This window comes from Drosophila melanogaster, chromosome 3R, assembly GCF_000001215.4.
Source record: "Drosophila melanogaster chromosome 3R".
Lineage (NCBI taxonomy): Eukaryota > Metazoa > Arthropoda > Insecta > Diptera > Drosophilidae > Drosophila > Drosophila melanogaster.
Genome location: NT_033777.3, coordinates 26,454,785 through 26,479,736, shown reverse-complemented (window position 1 = coordinate 26,479,736; position 24,952 = coordinate 26,454,785). Strand labels below are relative to the sequence as shown.

At 44.1% G+C, this 24,952-nt stretch overlaps 6 protein-coding genes across 10 annotated transcripts in view; 2 read left to right on the top strand and 4 right to left on the bottom strand.

Moving 5' to 3' along the window:
- The window catches only part of plum, a 65,140-nt gene extending 55,481 nt beyond the window's left edge, over window positions 1-9,659 (top strand). For 3 of the 4 annotated variants that reach the window (NM_001170273.2, NM_143225.3, NM_001300615.1), the window contains exons 3-11: window positions 1,933-2,088; window positions 2,155-2,355; window positions 2,437-2,587; window positions 2,746-2,814; window positions 3,279-4,264; window positions 4,328-4,764; window positions 4,863-5,163; window positions 5,220-5,389; window positions 5,445-8,634. In NM_001170273.2, the coding sequence (NP_001163744.1) occupies window positions 1,933-2,088; window positions 2,155-2,355; window positions 2,437-2,587; window positions 2,746-2,814; window positions 3,279-4,264; window positions 4,328-4,764; window positions 4,863-5,163; window positions 5,220-5,389; window positions 5,445-6,758 (3,785 nt within the window). In that variant the 3' untranslated portion in view covers window positions 6,759-8,634. Of the gene's footprint in view, window positions 1-1,932; window positions 2,089-2,154; window positions 2,356-2,436; window positions 2,588-2,745; window positions 2,815-3,278; window positions 4,265-4,327; window positions 4,765-4,862; window positions 5,164-5,219; window positions 5,390-5,444 lie in introns of all 4 variants that reach the window. The other variant, NM_001260388.1, reaches the window with a different exon arrangement.
- A 69-nt stretch (window positions 9,660-9,728) lies between these two features.
- On the bottom strand, window positions 9,729-18,210 carry CG5455 (uncharacterized protein). Of its 2 annotated transcripts, none has more exons than NM_143224.4 (7): window positions 18,091-18,210; window positions 12,667-13,152; window positions 12,391-12,605; window positions 11,650-12,193; window positions 10,939-11,591; window positions 10,734-10,880; window positions 9,729-10,453 (listed from the first exon to the last, which is right to left on the bottom strand). In NM_143224.4, exons 2-7 carry the CDS (start codon window positions 13,053-13,055, stop codon window positions 10,335-10,337), a joined length of 2,067 nt encoding a protein of 688 aa, NP_651481.1. In that variant the 5' UTR covers window positions 13,056-13,152; window positions 18,091-18,210; the 3' UTR covers window positions 9,729-10,334. The 2 variants fall into 2 exon arrangements, with proteins under 2 accessions (NP_651481.1, NP_733152.1); NM_170273.2 differs by lacking the exon at window positions 18,091-18,210 and adding an exon at window positions 14,086-14,197.
- A 545-nt stretch (window positions 18,211-18,755) lies between these two features.
- On the bottom strand, window positions 18,756-21,488 carry CG14238 (uncharacterized protein). The gene is made up of 7 exons (NM_143223.2): window positions 21,191-21,488; window positions 20,114-20,659; window positions 19,899-20,050; window positions 19,644-19,842; window positions 19,523-19,591; window positions 19,258-19,461; window positions 18,756-19,197 (listed from the first exon to the last, which is right to left on the bottom strand). The coding sequence occupies exons 1-7, from the start codon at window positions 21,382-21,384 to the stop codon at window positions 18,990-18,992; spliced, it is 1,572 nt and encodes a 523-aa protein (NP_651480.1). The 5' UTR covers window positions 21,385-21,488; the 3' UTR covers window positions 18,756-18,989.
- Window positions 21,489-22,494: 1,006 nt separating this feature from the next.
- Window positions 22,495-22,860, bottom strand: CG14237 (uncharacterized protein; the record flags this gene model as incomplete). Its single annotated transcript, NM_143222.2, has 1 exon — window positions 22,495-22,860. One exon carries the CDS (start codon window positions 22,858-22,860, stop codon window positions 22,495-22,497), a length of 366 nt encoding a protein of 121 aa, NP_651479.2.
- Window positions 22,861-23,595: 735 nt separating this feature from the next.
- On the top strand, window positions 23,596-24,275 carry Pdf (Pigment-dispersing factor). The gene has a single exon (NM_079793.3). The coding sequence runs from the start codon at window positions 23,674-23,676 to the stop codon at window positions 23,980-23,982; it is 309 nt and encodes a 102-aa protein (NP_524517.1). The 5' UTR covers window positions 23,596-23,673; the 3' UTR covers window positions 23,983-24,275.
- Window positions 24,276-24,624: 349 nt separating this feature from the next.
- On the bottom strand, window positions 24,625-24,943 carry CG43117 (uncharacterized protein). Its single transcript, NM_001260387.2, has one exon. It carries the CDS (start codon window positions 24,922-24,924, stop codon window positions 24,697-24,699), a length of 228 nt encoding a protein of 75 aa, NP_001247316.1. The 5' UTR covers window positions 24,925-24,943; the 3' UTR covers window positions 24,625-24,696.
- Between the last annotated feature and the right edge of the window lie 9 nt (window positions 24,944-24,952).

Below are 24,952 nucleotides of genomic sequence, written 5' to 3'. Positions count from 1 at the left end.
ATCCGAGTAACCGAGTATCCAACCCCTCAAACAGGCGATGACAAATGGCAAATTGCACCGCGGCAAGGTGTGCGCACTGGATGACAAAAAAATCGCTGAACTTTGACTCTCGAAAACCGAGCGTCGTTAGCGGCGGAGTAGTTGCCAAAGCGCAATTAAACGCCCCGCCATTGAAACAATTACGCTATAACAATTACGCCCTGGTTGCACATGCAACTGCTACTGCAATTGCACTTGGAAAAATATAAACACTTGTTTAGTTGTGTTAGAATGGCTAAAATTATTTCAGGATTAGCTAGAAAAATCATGTGCACTGTTCCTATATGATTAAGTGTTAGGTCCTGATTTTGGCATGTTTTTTTTTACGATTTCTCTCAGTGCACCTGCGGTTTCCCCTCGGTTCGATCTTCCTGCAACCCCTCACCCTTACGCGGAGTGCACTCTGTGTTTGTAAATGTGCCGCACTTAGCGGGACGCAGTAGCTCCATTGCTGACATGGCCGTCGATGGCATTTCCATGCGTCAAATTGCCGACGGGGCATTGCGTGTAATTACAGCAATAAAAATTGCAACACATTGCGTACAAACATGCAACATAAGCGGGGCGAATTCCAGAGTCGAAAGAGCTAGAGCCAGAGCTTTAAGATACATCCCTCGCAGCGTGTTCAGCAATTATCTAATTTATAGTAGTCCATTTATCAAAACCGAAACAAATATTCGGTTTCCGAGCGCAGCTAGCAAAAAAGAGCAGAACGTCTTGCCACAATTTGTGACTGACTAACGAGCAGTCAGCACATTCAGCATTTGGCAACAACCGAGTGCACTTGGCCACTTGGGTGGCAGGCTGATTGGAGCTGCATGGTTGTGGTGGGGCTTTTTTTTTTTTCTAGGAGTGGACTTTCGGGGGGGGGGGGGGAGGTGGTGCTTGAGGATGTCCGTCGAGCGGAACGCAAGTTGATTGCATTTTTAGCATAAATTTCAACGCATTTGACTAATGTCCCGACATTTGTTAAGGGGTCCCACTGCCGCACTTTGCCATTTTTCACCCGTCAAGCACTCAACCTGGCATTGGCCATTATCATTTCCACTTCCCTGGAACTTGCTCGTTCTGCTAATAGATAATGTGATGCCTGATGGACGACTTTCGACAAAGTTGTATGCAAATCTCCACTGCTGCCCGCTGGCCATGTAATTGTTTCAACTGCTTAATATCACGTATACGCACAGTCGGACCGTTGCAGCTACGGGCGCAGACGTCGCCATGGTCGCGTCAACAGCAGAACAGCAGCAGAAAAATTAATTAACACGCCAAGTCTGCCTGGACACGCCTGCAGCACGTAGCGGAGACTCCAGCTCGGACTCGGAGCCAGACCGAAAACCAGAGCCCTGGACTTGCCCAGAACCAGAGCTAGAAGCATTACCTCAAAGCTCACTGAAAGAAAAATCTGCCCCTCTAGTGTACACATAATTTTATCTGGCCTCAGCTTATCGAATATTATTTGATTCTATTATTGATTGATTGATTATATACTTAGTTAACAAAATATATGATTACCTTGATTACCGAGTGATTTTCTTTCAGTGCATCCCCAGCACGGCTCCGTTGTTTGGCAGTTTCTATTTCTCAGATTTTTTCTGTGTGCTCCGGGTATTTATGGGCATTGCAGTAAAAACCTCGATGCAGTTGTGGGAGGATGGGCGGACTGGGGCGGTGTTAAGTGAAAAGCGTGAAATTTATAACAGCCAATAGATTAAGCTAGAATATAAATAACATTTTCATTTTTTTTTTGTGGCCCGGTTTCTTTGCCCGGCCGGCTCATTGTCCGCCTTTTGTCTATTGTCTGGGCAATGGGCGGAGGATTATTGGAACCAATAATTTAGCCGCGTCGCGCCAAGCACAGATTCTTAATCAATTGTTTTTGCTCTTTTGCAGTTGCTGCCGCCGTCGCCCAACCGAAGAACTCAACAGCACTCCAGCCATATCTGCAGATCCAGAAGCACGCCGTCACAAGACTGACCATCAGCAAGCCCCACTCCCCGTACTATTTGCCATGCATACCCATCCTAACGCCCTACAATCACGATCAGGGTAAGTGTGTTTTTTCGCGATTGCTTTCCTATAGGTACTTACTAACATTTTTGAACTATGACACAGACAACCAGCCCATCTACTGCAGTTGGTATCGAAATGACGTGGTTGTCGAACAAGTATCATATCGCAAAAATGACTTCTTTATCTATGACAATGGTACGCTGCGTCTGCCCACCAATGAAAAGGCAAGCGGCGAATATTACTGCAAGATCGAGTGGGATGAGTCAGCGGTGATATCCGACAGAATCACAGTCGAGTATCCTGGTGAGTTGGTCATTTAAACTAACTAAAATTATAAGATAAATTCATGAATTCAATTCCAATTAATCTGTTTATCCCATTCAGTGCTCAAGCGTTTATTTCCTGGCCAACAGCAAGCGGCCAATATCAGTGCGTTGGAAAACAAACCGCTCGTGCTGAGCTGCCCCTTTCTGAGTGTTCCAGCTGCGCGTTTTAGCTGGTACTTTGGCAACGATTCCCTGACCAATGACAACAGGCGAGTAAAGATCAGTGTTGAAGCATCTAGCAGCGGGCCAAGACTTGTATGTAAGCCCTTATACTTGTAGAGCTTGCCAGCTGGATGGATTGACCCACGCTTGGATTGACGATTCCATTTTCTTTATTAAATTTCTAATAAATTTCTAATTACTGCAGTGCTCTCATCCTGACCAATGGCACCTTAATATTGAGGCATTTGCGTCTCGAACAGGCGGGTAAATATAAGTGAGTATAAAGAACATCTAGTTTAAGACAACCCAATCAAAATCCGTTTAACTCACCCTTTAAAGTGCATTTAAAGTTAACTGCTAGTTTCCGTATTGCACTTTTAAACACATGCCGCATTTAACTTGTTATCTGTATAGTTTCCCTGCTGGGTAACTGCGCAGTTTAACTAAATTAAGACCGAAGGCAATTTTCCATTTGGCTGCTGCCGCCGCTGCGCTCCACCTTCGCCTTTGTGGTAAAATCAACACCTTTTGCGGCACTCCATCAGCAGACCCACTCCCATGGCACACATACTAGCATTCACGCACCACTCGCACCGCCGGTGTGCCCTTAAACAATGCATTAATTAACACTTAGCGGCGGCCGAGTGCTGGCTGTAATTGTGGCCATTGTCCATGTCAATTATCGCGCGAGACCACTGACCACTATCCATTATCCATTATCCACTATTCCCGTTGCAGGTGCGTGGCGCAGAACACATTTGCCAGCAAGACGCACCGCCAGTTCATTTGGCAACTGCAAGTGGAGCCGAAGGATGCTACATTTTATCCCAAAAACGAGGCGGGAATTACGGAGACAGCCGTTTCGGAGGCCCAACTACTGCCGGCGTTTCAGAATGCAACGGTTTTTGTGCCCGCCGGCGGATCCGTGCTGCTACAATGCCACGCGGTGGCAGACTTTGTGCCAATTGTGTGGTACCTCCAGCCGCCAAACAACAAGATGGTTCGCCTGAGCAACAATAGTGTAGCCTATTCCATCACGAATGCTAGCATAGCCCGGCATGAAGGACGCTACAGTTGTATAACCCCACTGGAAACGCAAAACTTTCAGGTGATTGTGACAACACCTCCGAGGATTGTGAGTCGCCTGCCCGTCGAGGTGGTGTATATTGGTCTCTCGCGAACACTAACCTGCCGGGCAGAGGGGCATCCGGAACCGAGTATTACCTGGTACCACAACGGCGTCCATCTGAACAGCTCATATACACGCTACATTAGCGGGAATGAGTTGCACGTCCATTCGTTTGACTCCAAGGAGGAGGGCATCTACCAGTGTGTGGCCAGAAATGTTGCTGGTGAGGATTCGGCGACGGGTGAGCTGCGATTCAACCGACAGCTCGAGGAGGTCAACCCACTGCAGAACATACGCTGCTATCCGCACAGCTTCCATTCGATCAACATCACATTTGACAGCCGCACCCTAACGTCAATGTTCGTGGTGTATATTGTGAGGAACAATCCCCACAGTTGGACCTCGTTTTCGCCCATGAAGCTGAATCAGACATCCTACGTGGTGATATCCACTGATTTGCCCGTTTACGAGCCCTTTGCCTTGATCACCCGAGTATTATTTCCCACTACAGAGGTAAGGACAGGAACCTTGGTTCCCCAGCAAATGATTCTCAGCTCGTTAAGAAGTACACCAGTCACGTGCTGCACCCAAGGATGTAAGTGTATATAACTATCTTCGAGTTGCCAACAAAATGTCTTATTTGCTTTATACATTTTAGTAATGCTTCGACCCATTGCCGTGGGCAATGACACGTTTGTTAAGTGGTCGCAGGGTCAGTTGGAGAACAAGAAGTACTTTATCCTGCAGTTCTCGATCAACCACACCCATCCGCATCCTGCGCAACTCTTAAATGGATCTCTACAAGGCACCCTGACTTCTGTTGAGGAAAAAGCTGACCAGGTGCGACACCATCTGACCGAAATCCAGCCTCTTAATCAATCTGCGGCAGCCACAGTGCTGAGAAATGTGGAGCACGAGGACAACGTTGTCGACGACACTCTAGAACTGGAGGATGACATCTTTAGTCTAGTGGTAGATGCCAGTGTAACCGGAATCTTGTTGCAGCGATTCACGCGCATCAAAATGAGAGTGTTGATCATCACCACCGAGAATGAGTTCCTGGGCCAGGACTTTCGCTATGTTCAGTGGAAGATTGTGAGTAGACTGTACTGTAGGGGATTAATTTGTCATTTCTCTAGGACCCCATCTGAATACAGGCTCTATTATGGCTCGAACAAATTTTATCCTTGCAGATCGAGAATGGCACTTCGGAGCAGTCAAATATGCCCTTTCGTCTGGTCACCCGTGAGTCTCGGGCTTTGGCCTTTAAGTTTCTGGATAGCCTCAATGAGACTTGCGTGCTGGAGTGCCACACGGAGATACAAGCACAAATGTCATTACCCAGTCAGGATCCAAAGTGTCAGGATCGAAATATTGCCAACTCGTTGCTGTTGGTCACAGGTCTTAAGCCAGACACTCGGTACAATCTGCATTTCTACAACTGCAAGACGCGTATTTTCTATGGCGACATAGATGAGAAGACCGAGCAGGATCGTAAGTAAAGCGCACACTTTTTATCTGCCTTACATTACAAGGATTGTATTTTGTAGCTCCTGGTACCATCAGCAATTCAAAGTTGATTAAACAAAATGGCCTGAAATTGATGTGGGAGCCACCGATTAATCCCAATGGTCGTGTTCATCACTATGATATCCGGTGGTCGTTGGACAATGTAACGCACGAAGCTATTGTTAAAGAGTGCACAAAATGCTCATATAAGGTAATTAAAAAATAGAGTACCTTTTTGCTATATTTATTTTCATAATCTTTGTTAGTTTCCAAATGTCTCTGAGACGGCGAAAATCCATGTGGCAGTTCGCGTAATGGGCGATACTGGAGCAGGAGCTCCCATGTACTTCGACATGATAAATAATAACCACACATGGCTGAAGGAGGAAAGCGAATCATCGCATTCGGAGGTTTACAGTGGGATTGCCATAGGCTCTTTGCTGTCAATAGCATGTGTCTTTCTCTTCGGGCTGTTTATAATTTTCCAGCAGCGCAACTTCAAGGCCCGCGCCCAGGGACCCACCCACCTGACCACACCGACTGATATTAATTTCGGTAATCTGAGCAGTGCCTCCGGGATGCCGGGAGATAGTGCCGGCGGTCTGAGTGGTGGAACATTGCAGCAGGATTGCCATGAGATGCAAACTCTCATTCCGCGTTCACGGTACCACATTGAATTGCTACCGGAGCACAGTTTGGAATACCAGACCAGCACGGCGGCCGTGGCAGTTGTTCATCTGGCCAACGGCAATGGGAGTGTCCAGGTGGCGAGGCGATCGGATCAAGATGGAGCAGCTCAGGGGGACTTGGGCATAGCCGGAGTGCACAACCTATCGCAGTTGCCGCTGTGCGGAGTTGGAGGTACATCGCCGGAGCGAAAGACCGTGCAGGATGCCATGTTGCAGGAAGCGAAAGCATTCTATATACCCTATAGGCATACGCCACCCAACGCGGTGGCTTTGAGCAGCTCCAAACAGTGTGCGGTGCCCAGTGGCTCCGAACTGGAGGTGATTGTACCGCCAAACTCGCTGCCATTGGTCACCACTATGCCTGGACTGGGTGTGGTCGGCGGCGGCGGCAGCGGAGGTGGAGGTGTAGGTGGCTCCAGTCGAAGGAGTGGGAGCCTGAGCAGCAGCAGTGCCAGCAGCAGCAGCAACGGCAGCAGTAAAAAACAGTTTCACACCAACTTCGTGCGCCACTCAAATTCAAATGATGGGATTTACCTGCTGGCCGAGGAGGAGGCGGCTGCCACCTTAACACCCACCTCGGAACGCGAATATGCGGCTGTATGCCTCACCAATGGTTTCAAACTGCCCGCCGATGTGGCCAAATCGGGGGGCGGCACGTATAACACCACCAACAATAACAATAGCAGCACTAACACTAGCCAGAAATCAGCAACTGCCAAGGAGCGTCAGCCGCGAGGCAATGGCAATCCGATCTCGTTCAGCCACAATGCATGCAAAGTTCCTGCCAACGGACCGGCGTCCGTTAACGTAAACCATTCGTCGGCGGTCAAGCAATCTTGGCCAGCGGCGACAGTGGTCCATCGACGAGCCCAGGTGGATCCCAATGGGTGAAGCAAGCAGTATTTTTATGAAGCTACAACATAGAAGCAAGCAAAACAAAATAAAACAAGAGAAATAGAAAGGAGATGGGCGAAAAGTTATATAGGAGAGAAAACCACATTCACAGCTCGAAACATTCCAAAAGAGTAGTGATTACGCAGATAATGATGATAATTAGATCACTACGATGATTAGCATTTATAAAGAGTACATTTTATAAATGTAAATATTTAGTAACTGAAACTATGGAACTATGGGAGAAATGATTAATTAAGCTAATATTTATACACATGTATCTACATATGTACACTCGTATACAGAACACGTACGCTAAGTTGTATGCTATACTTTTGTCGCGATTCAACGTTTTTACCGTACTTTTGTATTTGTATTTGTTTAGTTTTTGTTTGTTTTTTTCGTTAATTGAGGCTCATTTTTACATGTAACTTTTTCTTACACATAAACATAATTTATTGTTGCTTTCGATGCAAACACAAACATAGCACATGCACACCGAAATACATAAGTACATATATACATAGCAATAGACCGCGCAGCCCGCAAGTATGCATTACAATATTTGTCGCTGATAATTACTACGTTTAACAATTGCTTCGTAATTGCCGCAAAAAATTCAATTACACTCAAATAGAATAAATATACGCAAACAGAACAGCCAAAAAACCACAAATACTGCAATAGCCCACACTCAACCAACATACTATCCAACCACTCAAATGCCACTCAACCACAATAGTCACAAGTGTTCACATCGATTCCGATTTAAAACGTAATCTATTCAATAATATTTGTAATTTTATTTTATTTATATTTGTAGTCCTTTTTTAAGCGAAATGTTTAATGCTTAATTTCCGCATATTTACTGCTGCATTTTGTTTTGTTTACACAACCGATATATCAAATGTACCTGATTATATTCATTTTGCATTTTTGTTTTTGTGCTCTCTCTCGGTCTCACCACACACACACACACACACACACTTTCCCTTTGAAAGAGGAACAATTCCAATTTGTGCACACATCCACATTGCATAACTCTATAATAAGCCACATAATCCATCGCATTGCTGCCGAATATTATAAATTCACCAACCGTACCTCGACATCAAAGCTACGCCAAACGAGAAACGACACAAACCGAGCTGCTGCTGCTGCCCTTCCACTGATATTATTTTAGATAGGAATTGGAAAGTAGTTGAATCAGTAGCCAACACAACGAACTGTGAACTGTTGTTCTGTGTGAAACGAGATGCGAAAATTGTTACGAGATTCAGAGACAGAAACACAACCATGCACACACTTACCCCCCAAAAAAAAAACCTAACCATAGAATATACATTCCACTGGCGTATGCAAGTCGCAGATACATTGTACACACACACATATGACACCAATTGGAGATACGTTTTTAAATGACTAAAACGAGTACGAGAAAATAGATAAAATACATATATTCAATGTGAACGAAGTGTGTTTGAAAACTGTAACTGTAACTGTATACGTATTTAGAGTCTAAGTGCAATACCAACAAATAATTAAATAGCAAAAGGTAACCTTTAAGATCCCTGAGGCAGAACAAAACCAACAACTATAAACAATAGTACCTTTCCACTCAACCAGAAGCAATGTTCAAAGTAGACTCACCTCGAACCCAGTTAGTTGCGACTTAGACCATCCGTAAATAAACAATCTGATTTGTGTTCAAGCGGAATAAAGTCGCAGACTTTGAACTTTCGAACTTCACCGAAAGGAGTTACCAGTTTGTATAGCCGAATAATTTTACAATTAACAAAACCAATGTGCATGCAAAACACAAAAGCCACAAAATGAACTTTAACCTACGAAAAGCATTTAAATAAATACACACAAAATATATTCCGAAAGAAAAACTCAAAATTCCTAACTAAATAAGGAGAAAAACAAATAGAATGAATCGAATGAAGGAAAAATCCATTTTAAACGTTGCGAACATTAAGAAAACCAAAATTAACTAAACTATTACATATATGCGTCAAAAGGCAAGAAGAAAATTTATGTACTAAAGTTATAGAATTAGGCGTAAGAAATCCATATAAATGTACGTGTTTGGAAAAATCGAGTAAAAAACGATGCGGAGAACTGGAGAAAAAATAAGTAAAATAGCTGCGATTGTGATCGCCGTGTAAGTGGATGTGATAAATGTTTAAATTATTTAAGCGCAAAAACAATAAAGAGATACAGAAAAATAATTATTAGGAAGACAAAGATAGAAATGCGTATTGCGACTTTTGCAACGGTTTTTGGCCAACGGAAACCACTCTAACTAAGAGTCCACTAAAATTGTAAGCAAACAATGTTTATGTTCTTATCTTTGGCGAAACTGCTGCTCTCCTAGCACACTCTCTACTAAGTCTACGCATTTAAACGTAAAATAAGTTATGCGTATATTTTTATTTTTGTAATTTTAGTTCGCATTTAAGTCCACATTTTGTATACCTCATTAGTAGAGTGGCGAACAACTAAATTTTGTAAACATGTAAAGGCTTGGTTTCTTCGTTTTACAATCAGAGCGGAATATTTGAACTATTCATAATTGAACAAACGAAAACAAAAATAACTAATGTATTTTTTATGCAATTTATATATGCATTGTACATGCAAGCGAAATTAATTATTTCAAGCAACTAAGCTGCCAACGATTCGTGTTAAAGATTTCGATGCAAGTTAATTGGCCACTAACAACCAACCAGGCCAACAAACAGGACACTGAATATTGGCACGGCTAAAGAGTCTAAGATTAATAATTAAGAAGCGCGGTGTTTGTTTAGAGAATACAAAGATATGGCAAAGAAGAATGAACGCAACCTTAACTATTGGAAAATATACTAAAAAATAAGTTATGATGGAAAACATACAAATATTGTGTTTTATTGACCTACATATGGGTATTTCGACTTATCCAGTAAAAATAGTTTTGAGCTTGGGTTTTTATAAAATATAATTTATTGGTTTTAGTAATTAAATCCTTAACAAATAGGTATAAAACATCGATTATTTAATTGTCTGGAAATTCAAATATGTATCAATTGTGTCTTCGTTGGTAACATTTTACAGCGGTGTGTGTTTCGATTAATAGGTAGATAGATTCATAGAAACTAGCAAACTCTAAGTATGGTACAATATCAATAACGTATTCACGGGTATTTAGGGGATCATCACAATAAAGTGCTTGAAAAATGATCACAATCGATCACAAAAATTCCAAAATATCATTGACACCAGATGGGATGTCTGAGCATATATATCTGCTCGTTTTAAGCTTAAACTAAAGGCAACATAATATGTGTATAACTAACTTGAGCTATGGATAGGCGTATATAATTATATGAACACCTATGCTATGCACTATTAAATTAACAAGCGGCGCTCTAACATTTAGTGTGCCCCAGCTGGATGCTGTGGCATCTCATATAGGTACGCGTAATTATCATCAAATTGTCGGTTCTATACACATTATGGTTTAAATATATCAGGTCCTACATACAGTATACTTTTTAACATATAATGTCTTCTACTTTCGCCATGTGCTTAGCACACCTTCTCAATCATTTTCACCAGTTCTTTGTACAAAATACAATCCCGTCCTCGTGGTTTGCAGATCTCTCGATGATCCAGACGAATACCGCAGACGTCGCCAATTCCAGGATCTACGAATTAAAAAGATATACAATTTTAGAACCAGACAGCTAATAAAGTGAAAGTTCATTGCAGATTCATTTAATTATAATGGAAAGTGATTAGGCTTATCTTTATTTATTTTAAGATAACGTTATGGCGTGTTATCAAATTTCCTGATAATGATATGTATTCTTAATATTGCTGATAAGAAAATACGAGCCAAAGAAAAATATTCCGCTATTATTTCTTATACAGATGATAATGCAAACTATTATAATGCGAATAGGCATTATTCTGATAAGGACTAACCCGCTGAGTCCACTCCCACAATGCGAAGATACAGCACTGACATGAGCGTCAAGGCGGTCTCCACGAAACTAAACACCTCGATCTTAAGATGACCCAGATGATATAGTCCCGCAAATCTCCGATGTAAATCCAGCAGGTACTTGTTATCTGAGGAAAACAATATCACAATATTATAGCTGATATATCTTATAGGATGAAGGCTTACTTTTTTCAATCTCTAGCAACTCCACGGAGCGGGAGAGTAGTGGCGCCTTGATGCTGGCCAAGTGGGATCCTCGATGGGGCACCGAGTAAAAGAAGCAACCGCGGGCAGATCGCCAAAGCGGGGTCATCGCAGGACGACCGCTTTCCCAGGCGTCTACCATCAGTTGCTTGATGAAGAGTCCACCCTTCGAGTGGCCCACATAGATAATAGGACGACCATGGCCAACGCGATGCTGAATGAGCAGCTCGGCCATCTCACGAGACCTTTGGATTAAGCTGGAGCGCGGCTCCTTGCTTTTCCACAGCGGTCTCCAAAGGTACTGATCAGTGGTGTAGTTTAAGGCAATAACCCGCACGCCGGGACAATCCAGTGGAAGCCAATCCCCAGGCCAGCACTTGGAGTAGTTTGGATCATTTGGAGATGGCTTGCTCTTGCGGGCGGCCTTACGAGGCGTGGCTGGTGAGGGGGGACGTGGGCGGTTATCCTTCCCATTGGTCCCCCCCTCTTCATTGCCATTGGCCTGCAGCATGGACTCCAACTCTGCCTGTAGCAAACGGCTGTTATCCTGCATCCTGAGCCGAAAAGTGGGAAAGCTGTACTCTATGCCCTCGCAAATCTGGATTTCTTCAGGCTCTCCGCAAACATAAGCATAGCTAATGATAGGAAATCATTTAGTAACTCTGGTCATACCACTTCTTAGCATGAACTTACTCGCTATCATCGCTATCGGAAGCATTAATCTGGAAGTCTTCCGGCTGCATTGGCATAGACTTCTGGAGCCGTGTCCTTCGCCGCACTGGAGAATCATCTGGGGTGTCCATACATCGGTTGAGGGAAGCAAACTTTGCTCGCTTCTCCCGCGGAGCTGGATGAATCGCTGCACTACGGGAGTGACGAGGTCGTTTTGGTGGACGAACTGGCGGACGTGGTGGTCTTTCAAACTCCACCGGCTGGCGATCGTTCTGCCAGAGTCCTTGTTTCCATGTGTTCACCAAAGATCCATGTAGACCATGGATGAGCACAATATCTGCTCGTATCGGTTGACCCGGTGGCGGCTCGGCCAGGATGTTTATTGTACAACAGTTCGGTGCGTCCGAGCGAACGGTGTAAAAGGGCGGACCCTGCATTGGATTGCTGGTTGGACAGGGAGTGCAGGGAGTGGAGGGCGCACTCAATGTGTCGGGAAGACTCTCAAGGCCATCCTGTGATTTGCGCATTTTCAGGAGCTTCAGCAGGGGCCCCATGCGATTGGAAACTAGTGGAAAAAAGATAAAAAAATATTATGTACTTTTTTTAATCACATAAAGTATATAATCCTCTGAATATCTTGATGAATACAGAACAGAAATAATATGCATAGCATCGAGGCTAATTACATAGGTATATAGTGAAATTTCGTTTAGTTCACCGAACTTTGGCTTACTTTTTCTGTTCATTTATTATTAGACTCACCCTGAACCGAAGAAAGATTCAGTGATATAGTGTTGGCGGCAAAGGCCACCAGATTGGTGAGGGCCTGCCGGCTGGAGGCCAGATTCTGGAGAACCCTCAGCACGCGAACATCGCGTATGCCCTTGATGCCCCTGGCTACTCCATTGGCCAGTGGAAGAACTAGTCGCACCAGGATGCCAAAAACCACTCGCATGCTGCCCCCATTTTTGCTGTCTCTAAAGGTAATAATATATGAATTAAAACTGAATTAAATTTGATTTGTAGAAAAAAACTTACGCCTCCATGAGGGCACCGGCACTGCTCGATCGCACCAGATCGCTGACCGCCTGCTCCTCCTCCTGGCGATCGATCTCCACCTCGTTCTCATTGTTTGTACTTTCATTGTGGGCCAGCGGTGGTGATTCATCCACTGGCTCATTGTGTGTCACCGGTAGGCTCTCCTCCCCACCTATTCGCATCATGGCAATGTCGCAGACGTAATGTTCATCGATTTCCTGCAGTGGTGAGCTGTTGTCTTCTTCTCCACCACCTCCAAGATGGGCGCTTCTGTTTTCGCTTCGGTTATTGTTCTTCAGGTTCTTGATTTCTGCGCCATCGTTTGCCACTGGGGGATTGCCATTGCAGGCAAATGATTCTTGAGCTGGCTCAGAATCGCTAACAAACATTTCCCAACTTTCTGCTCGAGTGTTGCTCTTCCCGTATTTTCGATGGACTGGCTGTGGGCCAATTAATTCGCATCCAACATGCTGCTGGCAGGGCTATCTGCAATTTCATATAAATCGTAGAACACTCTGTTAATCATTGCCTATCCACCAGTGGAGCTCGGACGAAGCCCCTGCCTGCCATATATCAATGTCAATGGTGGTCACTGGGCTAAAAACAATCCGGTCAAGTGCAGTCCCTCCTTGTTTTCCTGCTCTGTGTTTGCCGCACTTCAAGGAAAACAAACTGGCTAAAAATAACACATTCACTTGACGCCGCTCTGGGGGAAATTACTAATACGACACGTGAACTTGGTGTAATAATAGTTGCAGCTCGAAGAACAACCGCAGATTGCTTGCAGGCCCCAAACACTTTTTAAAAAATATTAAATAGAAAAATTGTGCAATTTAAAGAAAATCCTACTCTGTTCCCACCACATAACATTATTCTATAAAGCAGCCTTTAATGGAGATTCCTAATTTAGTGGTTAATGGTTTTTTGACGACAAAAACATCAGGGCTCTGCTCAATTAAGCTTACAAAACGTTCCTGTCAGCCGCAAAAACAAAGGTACTTGTACCGCATGCTTCCCAGCCGTTGCAATCCAATTAGATGCGAAAGCAACAAATGTCAGATATTTATATTGCCATGCCGCATAATGACAGAGTGACGTGCCCCCAGGGTACGACAGCCCAGCAAAGGTTCAAGTTGAGGGTCGTGGTGTAAAGAGCACGGTACTCAACAAGGCAAAAATTCTCATCGCTTTTTCTGCTGTGCTGCTATTTATAGAGAAAAACTGCCGCAGTATGCTATGTTGCATGCGCCTGACACACTGAATATATAAGGGAAACCGACCACTAGGTGGTTTACTGTACGTCATGGAAAACGGCAAAAAAAAAAAAAAAACGGGGGAAAATGTATTACGAAAATCAAGCAGTTGGAATGCCAGTTATGTGCCGCGTACAATGACAACCGCACCACCCACTCAACTTACACTTGATGCAAGATCGGAGATCGCAATAATGCCGGAGAAATTCAAACCGCTCGCCGTGGAAATCTCAGACCGACTGGAACGGCACCTTGACGATACGAATTGGCGAGGCCCGGGCTCTTGCGGTTATACCCGCCCCTAAAGTACTCGGCACTTGCAATAGTGAAATTGAGGCAAATACTTTGGCCTGAAGTGGCCGACCAGCAATGGACAATTGTCTGCCTTACGACAAATTGGAGACAGCGAAAAAGTTCAATTCATTTGGCACACATCGTTCCTTATCGTCCATTGTTTCATTAATTGCGAACGAGTTGATGTCTTGCGATTCCCTGAAATTACTTGGTTTGCCTCAAACAAATAGAAGAGCAGTTGCCAGTTGTCTTATCTAAGTGCCAGGTGCGGTGATATCTATCTATCGTCCTCTGGATTAGCCAGCCAAATTGGATTATGGAAATTTCGTAAATTAATTAGAACGACTAGATGGTGCAAGGGGGCGAATTTATTTATTTCGCCGTTTCCAATTGAGGGGGTTGCGAACTCTTTTGACAGACAGCACTTAGTATGCTTTATGGTGCCTATAAAATGCTAATGCCCAGATAAACTAAATCAAGTGCTCGGCTTTTGTTATACGAGCCGTTGAGGTGCACTACTTTGTGGGATACGTATAGTATCTGTTCAGTATGCAGTGCATGGCAGCAGATGTTCCGACCCTGATAACTCAAAATCAATATGTTAAATGCATTTTAAATGCGCTCTTCTGTCTGCGTGGCAATCATTGAAAAAGTGGCAAATTTTCAATTGGCAATCTTTAACTTAGTAAGCTTTGCATTTTTTGAGGCGCAGAAAGCGGTGTAAATACATTTGCAGTGAGGAAACGAACTTCTTGTCTAATGGCAATCGATAAGAATTGCAAATGCTATTGTGCAATATATATGGTTCTCGAAAGGTTTGGTCATGCTTGTGCGCCGAACAGCTCTTCTCTCGATCGTTGATTTCGCCAACAGGGCGTATGCTGAATGCGAACTCTGGCTGCTGAGTTTGTTACTCATTCGCCGCGTGGACTTTGGCCAGCCGGTTTTATCGTGTCGCGGTGCAGTAAATGCAGTCGTAGCGCCATTTGTTTGTTTGTCTTTAACGAAACACGATGAACACGGATGCCGAGCTGGTCAACAAAAGGCAGCCGAAGTAAAGGGTTTTGTAATGCGATACCGAAAATTGCGATAATCGTTTATTATTGTTTGGATGTGCGGGACCTATGATGCATAATTGCTGCCCAACAAGCTGGTAAACGTGTGCACATTTGTCAGCTGGAAATTGGCTATTATTATGCATAATAATCGGCTGGATTGGCTGGTGGCCAATGTTGCTGGCCGGTAGGGGGGTTTGGGAGCAAGTCTAGCATGGCACGCAAGGCGTTCGGCATGCTAATTAACTTGTCGCATGTTGCAGCCACGTGAACGGGCGAATTTGGTGACTGAGATTGCATGCTCGACTGGACCAGTCCAGTAGTTCACCTGTTTGTCTCATCCATTATTGTGTAAAGTGTGCAATAAACTGGAACAAACACAATACACATCATTGAATTGGTTCGCGATGACATAAGGCTGTTTCGTAATGATCCATTTAAATACGCACATTAAAACATGGATAACTATCCGACTTTCATCCGTGAAATTAACCTTCACAATTGATTTGCTAGGTTAATCAGTGTCACATTTGTCAGGTTCAAGAATTATTCACAGCGATAAGATACGCACTTGCATTTCAACTTGGGCAATAAACCGTCCAAAATAAACTGGCTGGAAAACAGCTGTCGCCCCTCAAAATAATGTCGGTAGTCAGAATACAGCGTTATGTGATTGTTAATTTCTCACCCATTTATGGGTCACTGACAGATAAGCAATGAACTGTGGAAGGCCGTTTCGTAACTGGGTCAGAAGACAATGGAAAATCGTCACCAGTTTATCCTGCTGCCTTCCGCAAAAGTAAAATACATATACATTCATGAGTTAAATGATTAATTCGTGCTTCGATAAAGAGCTGAAATAAATGCGTTAAATGTCCCCTATCACCCACTTTCATTATCCAGCGTTTTGCTTGTAATAACTAATAAGAGTGTCAATTTATTTCGGTAAACAATTGAAATGATTATCATTTCCCGCCACTGTCAAACAAAAGATTTAGCCCGCAGCTGCACATCATTTTCACATTTGGAAATACATTTGTATTATTTCCATACCACTTGTTTGACAACCAGCTCGCAAACGAGTTATGCAAAGCCAGAGGCGGCAATTCATTTAGATTATGTATATCTGTGTCTGCACAGCATGGATCAGGCCATACTGAAAATGTTCTGTCTGGTGATGCTACTGACGATAATGACGATGAGGAACTGTACCGTCGGCGGCAGCCTTGACCCCCAACGACCTTGAGTGGGTGGCTATTGGCGTGTATTGGCGTATCTATGACAAGCCGTTCTCTCTGCTAATTAGTATGTTTCGACCAAATACCTCAAGAAACGCACCAGATATTAATTACCATCCTTCAATGGACTGGTTTGATTGAGCCCTCGCAACTGTCGCTGGCCAAGTGTGGACTTTGGTCTATCGTATGAAAGGCAAACGGACTGAAACATAAATTATTACACGGGGGAAATATATGGAAAATATGTATCTCCTTCATCAAATGATTTTTTTTATTTTTGAACAAGTTTCTTGTGGCATGGCAACGAAATGTGTATAAACATAAGCGAGCAAATGAAGCAAATCGTTGATCTTATTATTTATTACTTTAAGAAATTTCCCAACAGAAATAGCGCCCTGTAATGTAATAAAAAATTTGTATTTTTTATTATGCTTTATAGATTTTTGGATCATATACTCCCTAATAAAACGTGGGTTCAAAAGATTCATTTTAGCTAACCTGTCTGTACATAGCTAAATCGTTAAATAAACAAATTGTTTAAAAGGAAAAAACCCGCGTATGCAAATGAGTTCGAGTTTTCCTTGTTTTTCTCTCTGTAAGAGAGCTTCTCGCTTCGCTGCTTTTCCCGCGGTTGCTCACACTCGGTCTCTCAGTGGAAAACCGGCAAATGAGAGCAGAGAGCCCCATCATTGTCTCAAAGACTCCCCCAAAGAGCGGGATTATTCTCGGACAAAAGCTGCTGAGGCCCGCTGTGGTTTTGTATTTCTTCATACATACATAGACGACTAAGGTGTCTTAAACGCAAAACAACAACGACCGAAAACAAAACAACACGTGTGGGGGGCGGGGGGTGGTGCCCAAGGGGGGCTAGGCGTGCTGAGGGGGCGTGGGAGTTGTAACTTTAAGCCGCGGAAGCCTTAACCTTCACTACGCGTGCCCAGATAAAAATGCGCTTGAAGAGGTAATGAAACGAAAATGAAAACGAAAACGAAAAGAATCGGAAAAGGAGCCATAATTTGTGAACTTTAAGGCCGCGAACGTGTTTCGAGTTCCAGATTATCCAGTGCACTCCCTTGTATGTATATATACATACATATATATATTTGTCTATATATACCATATATAATTTGTGTGTGGGGTGAGCCAATTTGTCGGGGCAATTCGCACTGTAACTGTGATGAGTCCATTTGCCAAAGGTTTGTCAAGTATTAATTGAATTATTCACAGAGCAAAAAAAAAAGACAGAAAATTCACACCTGCGCCACATTATAGCCATTTAAATTTTAATCGGCTTGACAACTGTTTTTTGTTTGTCCGGTTAATAGTTAATAAAGTCTGCCAAAGGGAACCTTTGTTGTTGTTTTTTTTTTTTTGAGGGGTATATGGTATATGCTATGTAGCTGCCGTGATTTATTGATGGGCACTGAGAGACGGCACTTGCAGATATATTCAAGAGTTCTTTTCGAAGAACATTTCTTAATAGGCATTTATCGTGCGTCTATATATCAAGTATATATGCGATGGATCCGACAAAGCACGCTCACTCGCACACACACTCATTCGCATACACACTCTTGAACTTACACACTCGACAACAACAAAGCTTCTGGCGTTACGCGAGGTTTTTTCGAAAAGCGTTGCGAATCCGAGAGGAGCGAAGCGAAAATCGCGTCCGCAGCGTTTGGACGCTCGGCAGCAACTATTGTGCTATTACAAAAATACACGCTCTCGAGAAATCTCCAACTAGAGCCCTCCCACCCCCCAAACCCCACACACACATACACACACTCACGGCAAATATCACAGCTAACTGTGTGTCAACAAAAGTTTAGCAGCAGTTCGCGTTGCTAAGCTTTTCATGCGGCAAAGAGAAAGCATTAAGAGAATTTCCCCACGTTGAAAATTTAATCAAGAGAGCTCCATTTTAATGCCAACGGAGCTGCCAACTTATCGCTGTGGAGCCCGCGTATTTATTATCCATTCAAATATGCCATAGTGTAGCTTATACAAATATATCAAAATATATCGAGCACTAATCAAGAAAATAGCAAATGCTAGCTTATTTGGAAGCCTACAAACAGCCTTAAAATATTTTCGTGCAGATGTCATGTTAATTAATATAAAATATTCAAAGGAGCACAGAGTTTCAGCACTATTAAATTATACATCAAATTTGTAATAAAAATGTTGTGCAAAATGCAGAAGAGATAATGCAGAAATGCGAAGAGATAAATGTTTCAAAAGTATTTAAAACTCACTGCAGTTTCTTTTGTATCTCACAACATTTTAATGTAAAAGCGTAAGCATGTGGTATTTTCATGATTAACGCTCGGTGTGTTTGCAATCAAATTATAGACCTGCCCCTTGGGGTCTTACAAATCTGAGCTCCCGGAGCAGCGGCGCAGCCACTTGAATGCTGGCAAGTGACTGCCAAAAAAATCGATTCCCTAACGTCTGGCGTTAGTGCCAAAAAAGTGCCTCATTCACGACGAGTCCGAGCTGGAGGACGAGGAGCTGGAGGAGCTGCTGTCCCCGGAACTGGTGTCGCTACTACTTCCGCGGTGCTTCCTGCGCCTGGCCTTCTTCTCGTCGATGACCTCGTAGCTGGGCAGAGTGGAGTTGCTGGAATCGGAGCTGCTGCTGCTCGAGCTGCTCGACTCCTCCACGACTGCCTCAATTTTGCGGGATTTTCTGCGGGAAATCGGATCATAAGTCAAAGGATAACCAGCCAAGTCCCGAGATATTACCTACTTCTTATCGTTTTTATCCGCGTTCTTGCGCTTCTGCTTTTTGGCCAAGTCGCAGTCACTGGGTGAACTGCTGCAGGTGCGCTTGGACTTCTTGCCCTTCTTGTCCTTGCGGCGAGTGTCCTTGTCCGTGCCACTCGCCTTCGTGGAGTACAGATTCTGCGAGCTGGCCGTGGAGTAGCCAGTATCCTTGCGTTTGCGCTTCTTCCTGGAATCAGTGGGTTAATCTAAATTCTCTTTTTAATGTCACAGTTGAGCTCAAGACCCACTTGTCCTTCTTGTCCTTCTTCTTTTTACTGTATACCGCCTCCTGCTCCGCATAGTCCTTGTCCTTGGCCCTATAAATAGTTGATGCAGTTCATTAAGGATCTAAATTACATCCACACCTACCTTTTGATCTTCTTTTTGACATCACCACCCCTTTCGTTGGATATCATGTAAATGCTGTTCTGATCAGCATCCTGCACTTTTCGACGAGATTGAAACTGACGTGACTTGGCCATTCGACTTTCACGCCGATTTTTCCAGAACTCGGCGTTGACCACATATAGCCGATAAAGCTGCAGGATGATCACCAACGAGTTTTTGCCTAATAACATATATGTAAGTAATAAAATTACGCATAAAAATATTTATAATACGTACATGTAAAGAAGACGTTCATGTAGTTAATGATTTTGTACTGGAAGATAATCAGCAGGCGAAAGGTGAGGAAGGGCGCATCCTGCAGGATCACATTGAGTACGATGCCCCAAACATCAATGCCACAGCAACAGTTCTGGCAACAGTCTGTATGTCTGCAGAATAAAGATTCCCATGATCATTTACATTTTAATAATAAAATGATTAAATATACGCACTCCTCCTTGTGATGCGATCCACTGCCTCGTGGTCGTCGTCCTCGAGTGGCGGACAGCACGATGGTGAACTGCATGAGGCTCCAGGACCATATGCCCAGTGTAAGGAAGACCAGGAATCCAATCTTTGCTATCGAGTCATCCTTGTAGGAATCGAAAAATTCAATAATATCCGCCGCCGTGCCAATGTAGACCAGGAGCAACTGGCTGAGCTGATCCCTGGTTAGATCGCCCTTGGGCAGCAGCCAGCGACCAACGATCAGGATGAGCATGAGGAACTGCTCGATGAGGGTTGTCCAAGTGTCCGGGGTCACCGAGAGGGTGACCCCGGCCTGACCCAGCAGAGTGGCCACCGGTGGCACGCCACTGCTGTTGGTGCTGGTGATGAAGATGGTGGTGTTGCCCACGGGAATGCTGTAGTTGCTCGGACTGTAGACCGTCGAGTTGGTCGATGTCATGTTGCCCACCCGACGTGCTACCTTGTCCAGCTCCAGCAGCCATATCGCCGGCACAATGCTGCTCAGGTAGAGGAAAACCGAGGGGCAGAACCTGCGGACAAAGGACACAAATGAGGTGGCACAGCCGAACGGCCAAAACAAACAACAAGTCTGAGTGATGCGACGAAAGGTAAACAAGAGTCAAAAAGACTCCATCCCCCACGAAATTCCATTAAAGTTTTTACTAGTACAAAGTGTGAGGTGGACAGCTTACACTTGAAAAAAAGTACACCCCGAAATGATAATACAAATTGGCTTTAAGATACAAAATTCATAGGATTTCCTATTTCTAGATTCAATTCATATGCATATTTTTATCCAAAAATCCTATGTAAACTACATTGTGTTGTTTGGAAATCGTGGCTACTTTTTTTTTGAGTGTGGGGGTGCGGCCGCAGTGTTGGTGGTTTCTATGAAAGTGGGTGGCCAGGTTAGGCACACATTAAACACATGATTTCACTTTTAATTGAAAATCAAAACCCCGCGGCATGACGTCAGCATCGACTGACTGTTGTTTACATTTCGAGTTGGGAGTTTTAATCAGATGCCTGGGGTAGCCAGGATCCGTGGGTTTCATCCTTACCAGCGCCACTCCTGCGTCTTCTTGATCATGATGGTGAAGATGCCCTCGAGCAGCAGCAACAGCAGTGGTCCACATAGTGCCCAGTATATGATATCACTCTTTAAAGCCACCACCTGCCAAATGGCCAGCAGGCTGTGCGCACTGAAGATGATCCTCGTGAGGATGGCCTTGATCGTCGAGATTATCTTGGCCATGGCTGCAATGACATAATCCTCTCGTGCTCGCTTCCTGCAGCTCGGATAATCAGGACCGAGGAATACCACCAAATCGACCCGAACCGACGAAGCGAACCGCACACGGCGAAAAGGTAAACGCAACTGACAGCAGAAATCGCGGGGTCCCAAATGCTTTCATTAGATGTTTAAACGCTTTTTAAGAAATTAAGGACACAGCCGCGAATGGCGCGTAATTGGTGAATGGCCACGGACCCCCGTCCCGATGTCCTGTGTGTGCGTTCAGGACGAATCATCTTCGGCTTGTCCAGGGACGAACTGCAGACCGAAAAGTAAAGATTCTTCATAGTAAGGAGAGAGTAAAAAATATGGATCTTAAATAAATTCTAGCTAATAATAACTTTCTTAATATATTTTAAAACCTTTTTTTTCCATTTTAATATATGGGAAATTAAGTTTCATTTACTTTCTATACTCTGATGTGACCAAGACGCTCCTGGAAATGTCTTCCCAACCGAAATCGAACCCATGCGTGTTTCACTTATGTGTGCCTCCAAGTCACACCACGACCATTAAATGCTTCAGCTGACTTTTAAGACGGCAAACGGTGGACGATAAACGCGGAGTCCGCGTTCCACCCACCGGATTTTGGGTCTGGCCACAAATGCAGTGCAAACAAATCGTCGGAGTGAACGACGCCGAGCCTTGGCCATCAAACTGCTGGGTAATGTGGCTGCATGGAAAGTTATAGTCATCGTAAACCTACCCCGTCGAGATATATCCGATGTTTGCCCATTGGTTGGGGGGCGGAGTTGGGTCAATGTTTTTGCCGCACGTGAAGTCATTGAACAGGCATAAATAAAGGATGATGTGCGTTGTGTGACTGGGCACAGCCATGCTAGAAGGGGCAACCTGTTGATGGGAACAAAGAAAATTTCAAATAAGGTAAGTAATTTGGCATATATTACGCATACGACATGTGCAACAACCATTGGGGAATCCTTCGCTTTTCACACGTTCTAGTACTGACCTTTCTATTATCCTTATGGTTTTAAATACTCAGATGTTTTTTTTTTTTGGAAAATTGCTTTTATTGCATGTATGGATATGACTTGATGTGGATTTTGGAACCTAGCCCTGATTGCGGCGTCGCAGCAGCCTATTGAGGCTGCGCACACTGACCCGCCTTCCGGAGCGATTCCTGGTCCTGTTCCTGGAAGTGGAACTGGCACTGGTGTCACGGTAGACGCGCACCCTGCGCTTAATCGAGTACTTGAGGTTCTTGATCCTGAACCGCTTGCGATGGACCTTCGAGGAGGAGGAGGAGGAGGAGGAGGACGCGGTGGTGGTGGTCGTGGTGGCTGCTGTCGTCGTGGTGGTGGTGTCACTGTCCGTCGTGGTCGTCGTAGTCTCCGTGGTGGTTGGCGATGAGGCGTTGGTTGCCCAAATGCATAGGCTTATCGCTAGGATTCGGAGTGCCAGTTGTCCTGTCTTCATGGTGTGCTCGGTGATGCCGTTGCTCGGATGAACTACCACTTCGGAGGCTGGGAGTTTTATATGTGACCAAGACAATTGGCGGAATTTCTCAGCAAATATTTGCATTTTGCTCTCGCCAATTACGTCCGCGCGAAATTTTTTGGCCATATTTACACAGTTTGGTGATCAAACAAAGGAACAAGCTGGAATTTCGCAAAACGGCCCAACTGCCGAGCTAGCTATTAAGTTTTATATATATTTAAGATTGGTATTTTTACGAGCTTCGTTCTAAAATTAATCACACAATTACACAGAGAGAAAACGAATTGAGCAAAATATTATTCACAAATAAGGTTCGTTTTAATGGAAGGTCAGCAATTTTGTCTGCAATCGTATATTATTTAAATCCAATAAATAAGTTGGTTTAAAGAAGTGCCTAAATTGGGTATCCTCCTTTTTTTTGAGTGCCACATGGAGTCGCCAGTGAGCTGCCTTCCCGTACAAATATCGCTGGACTTGAATGGGATTTGGTGCCTGCATGTTGGCACATAAAACACTGCATAACCAAATATTTGCGTGGCTCCAACTCGACTCCGTATTTGCCTGGGCTAAAGGACCGCCGCTGCCTGCGGATGACATGTATTGGTCCTGCGGATGACACCGATACTGACGCTCTTGGGTTGCGTGGTCGGGCGGTCTCCCGCAGTGGGTTATCCAGTCCAGGTTGCTATATAAGTCGAGGATGCGCCAACCGACGTTCATTCGCAAGTCTCCTGCTGCAGGTGTTCCGTGCTCAGTTCCTGCTCCTGGCCATCCTTCCAGCTCCTCGGACTAATGGCTCGCTACACGTACCTTGTCGCCCTTGTGCTTCTGGCCATTTGCTGCCAGTGGGGATACTGCGGCGCCATGGCCATGCCGGATGAGGAGCGCTATGTGCGCAAGGAGTACAATCGGGATCTCCTCGACTGGTTCAACAACGTGGGCGTGGGACAGTTCAGTCCCGGCCAAGTGGCCACTCTCTGTCGCTATCCGCTGATCCTCGAGAACTCCTTGGGCCCATCCGTGCCCATCAGGAAGCGCAACTCGGAGCTAATCAACTCCTTGTTGAGTCTGCCCAAGAACATGAACGATGCGGGCAAGTAAGAACGGAAAATGCTGAAGGATTAGGACGACCCACCACTGAAAGATGGAACCTGGACAAGAATTTATTATTTGATGTTATAGTATGATTTTTTGGTGCGTCGAAGGAAAATGAAAATCCGCAGATAAAAGCCGGTGTAGTCATCTAATAGAGAGAAAAGACCGTATAACTTTTGTTGCTTTAAACCTAAATAGAAAAATATACAAGTAGCCTATTGTAGAAATGTTGTATATTATTAGGCTTACTGCTGAAATAAACGTTTTCTGGATTGTTTCGACTTGAAATCTGGTACAACAACTAGTCAGGATTTTTATTCTTAATCACAGATACTAAAGCTAGTTAAAGATATTGGTTATCCCCGTAAAGGGCGAACCAATGAAAGCCAAAGGTGTTCTCAAAGTAGATTTTGTTCAATGCTACGATTGGAATAAATAGATGTTTCTAGCTTAGAATAGCAGCCCCATTTCGTTTATTGACTTCATTTATTATGCTATATCTAAGCAGTCAAAACCTAAGGAACTTGGCCATGAACTTGGCAAACAAATGCGTAGAAAGTAAACTAAATGAGAACTAAAGTATGTTCATAAAAAACACACTTATAAACAGAAAGACAAAAAGATCTGTATGTAGAAGTATAAATTGTTGTGCCCATTATTAGAAATGTGTTTTCTTTAGGTATTTTTTATTCGCCATTGTTTGGTAAGCTAAAGATCTTATTAACCAGATTTCTTGTTAACATGGATCCTGCGCACTGTCTTATAGTGGAGATTACGGATCGTAAAATGTTTCCTATGAACGGTTGTGGCCTTGGCAGTGGTGGTTGTGGTTGCCTCCGTGGTTGTGGTGTTGGTGGATGTGGTGGAATTGGTCTGGGCTGAGGAAGGCTGCAGCAGGCAGAATCCGGCGAATAGGACGAGCGCCAATAGATAAGTGCTTAGCTTCATTGTGCGGCTTTGCAAGAATCGTGAATGT

Bases quoted from the DNA above. Each gene is read 5' to 3' on its own strand.
- Pdf (NM_079793.3), top strand. From the start codon at position 23,674: ATGGCTCGCTACACGTACCTTGTCGCCCTTGTGCTTCTGGCCATTTGC.
- CG14238 (NM_143223.2), bottom strand. From the start codon at position 21,384: ATGGCCAAGATAATCTCGACGATCAAGGCCATCCTCACGAGGATCATC. The intron at 19,843-19,898 runs GTACGTATTATA...ATATGTTATTAG, and splicing joins CATGAACGTCTTCTTTACAT to GCAAAAACTCGTTGGTGATC. The intron at 19,592-19,643 runs GTAGGTGTGGAT...AACTATTTATAG, and splicing joins GTCAAAAAGAAGATCAAAAG to GGCCAAGGACAAGGACTATG.
- CG43117 (NM_001260387.2), bottom strand. From the start codon at position 24,924: ATGAAGCTAAGCACTTATCTATTGGCGCTCGTCCTATTCGCCGGATTC.
- CG5455 (NM_143224.4), bottom strand. From the start codon at position 13,055: ATGTTTGTTAGCGATTCTGAGCCAGCTCAAGAATCATTTGCCTGCAAT. The intron at 12,194-12,390 runs GTGAGTCTAATA...TTTTTCCACTAG, and splicing joins GAATCTTTCTTCGGTTCAGG to TTTCCAATCGCATGGGGCCC. The intron at 10,881-10,938 runs GTAAGCCTTCAT...TGTTTTCCTCAG, and splicing joins GTTGCTAGAGATTGAAAAAA to ATAACAAGTACCTGCTGGAT.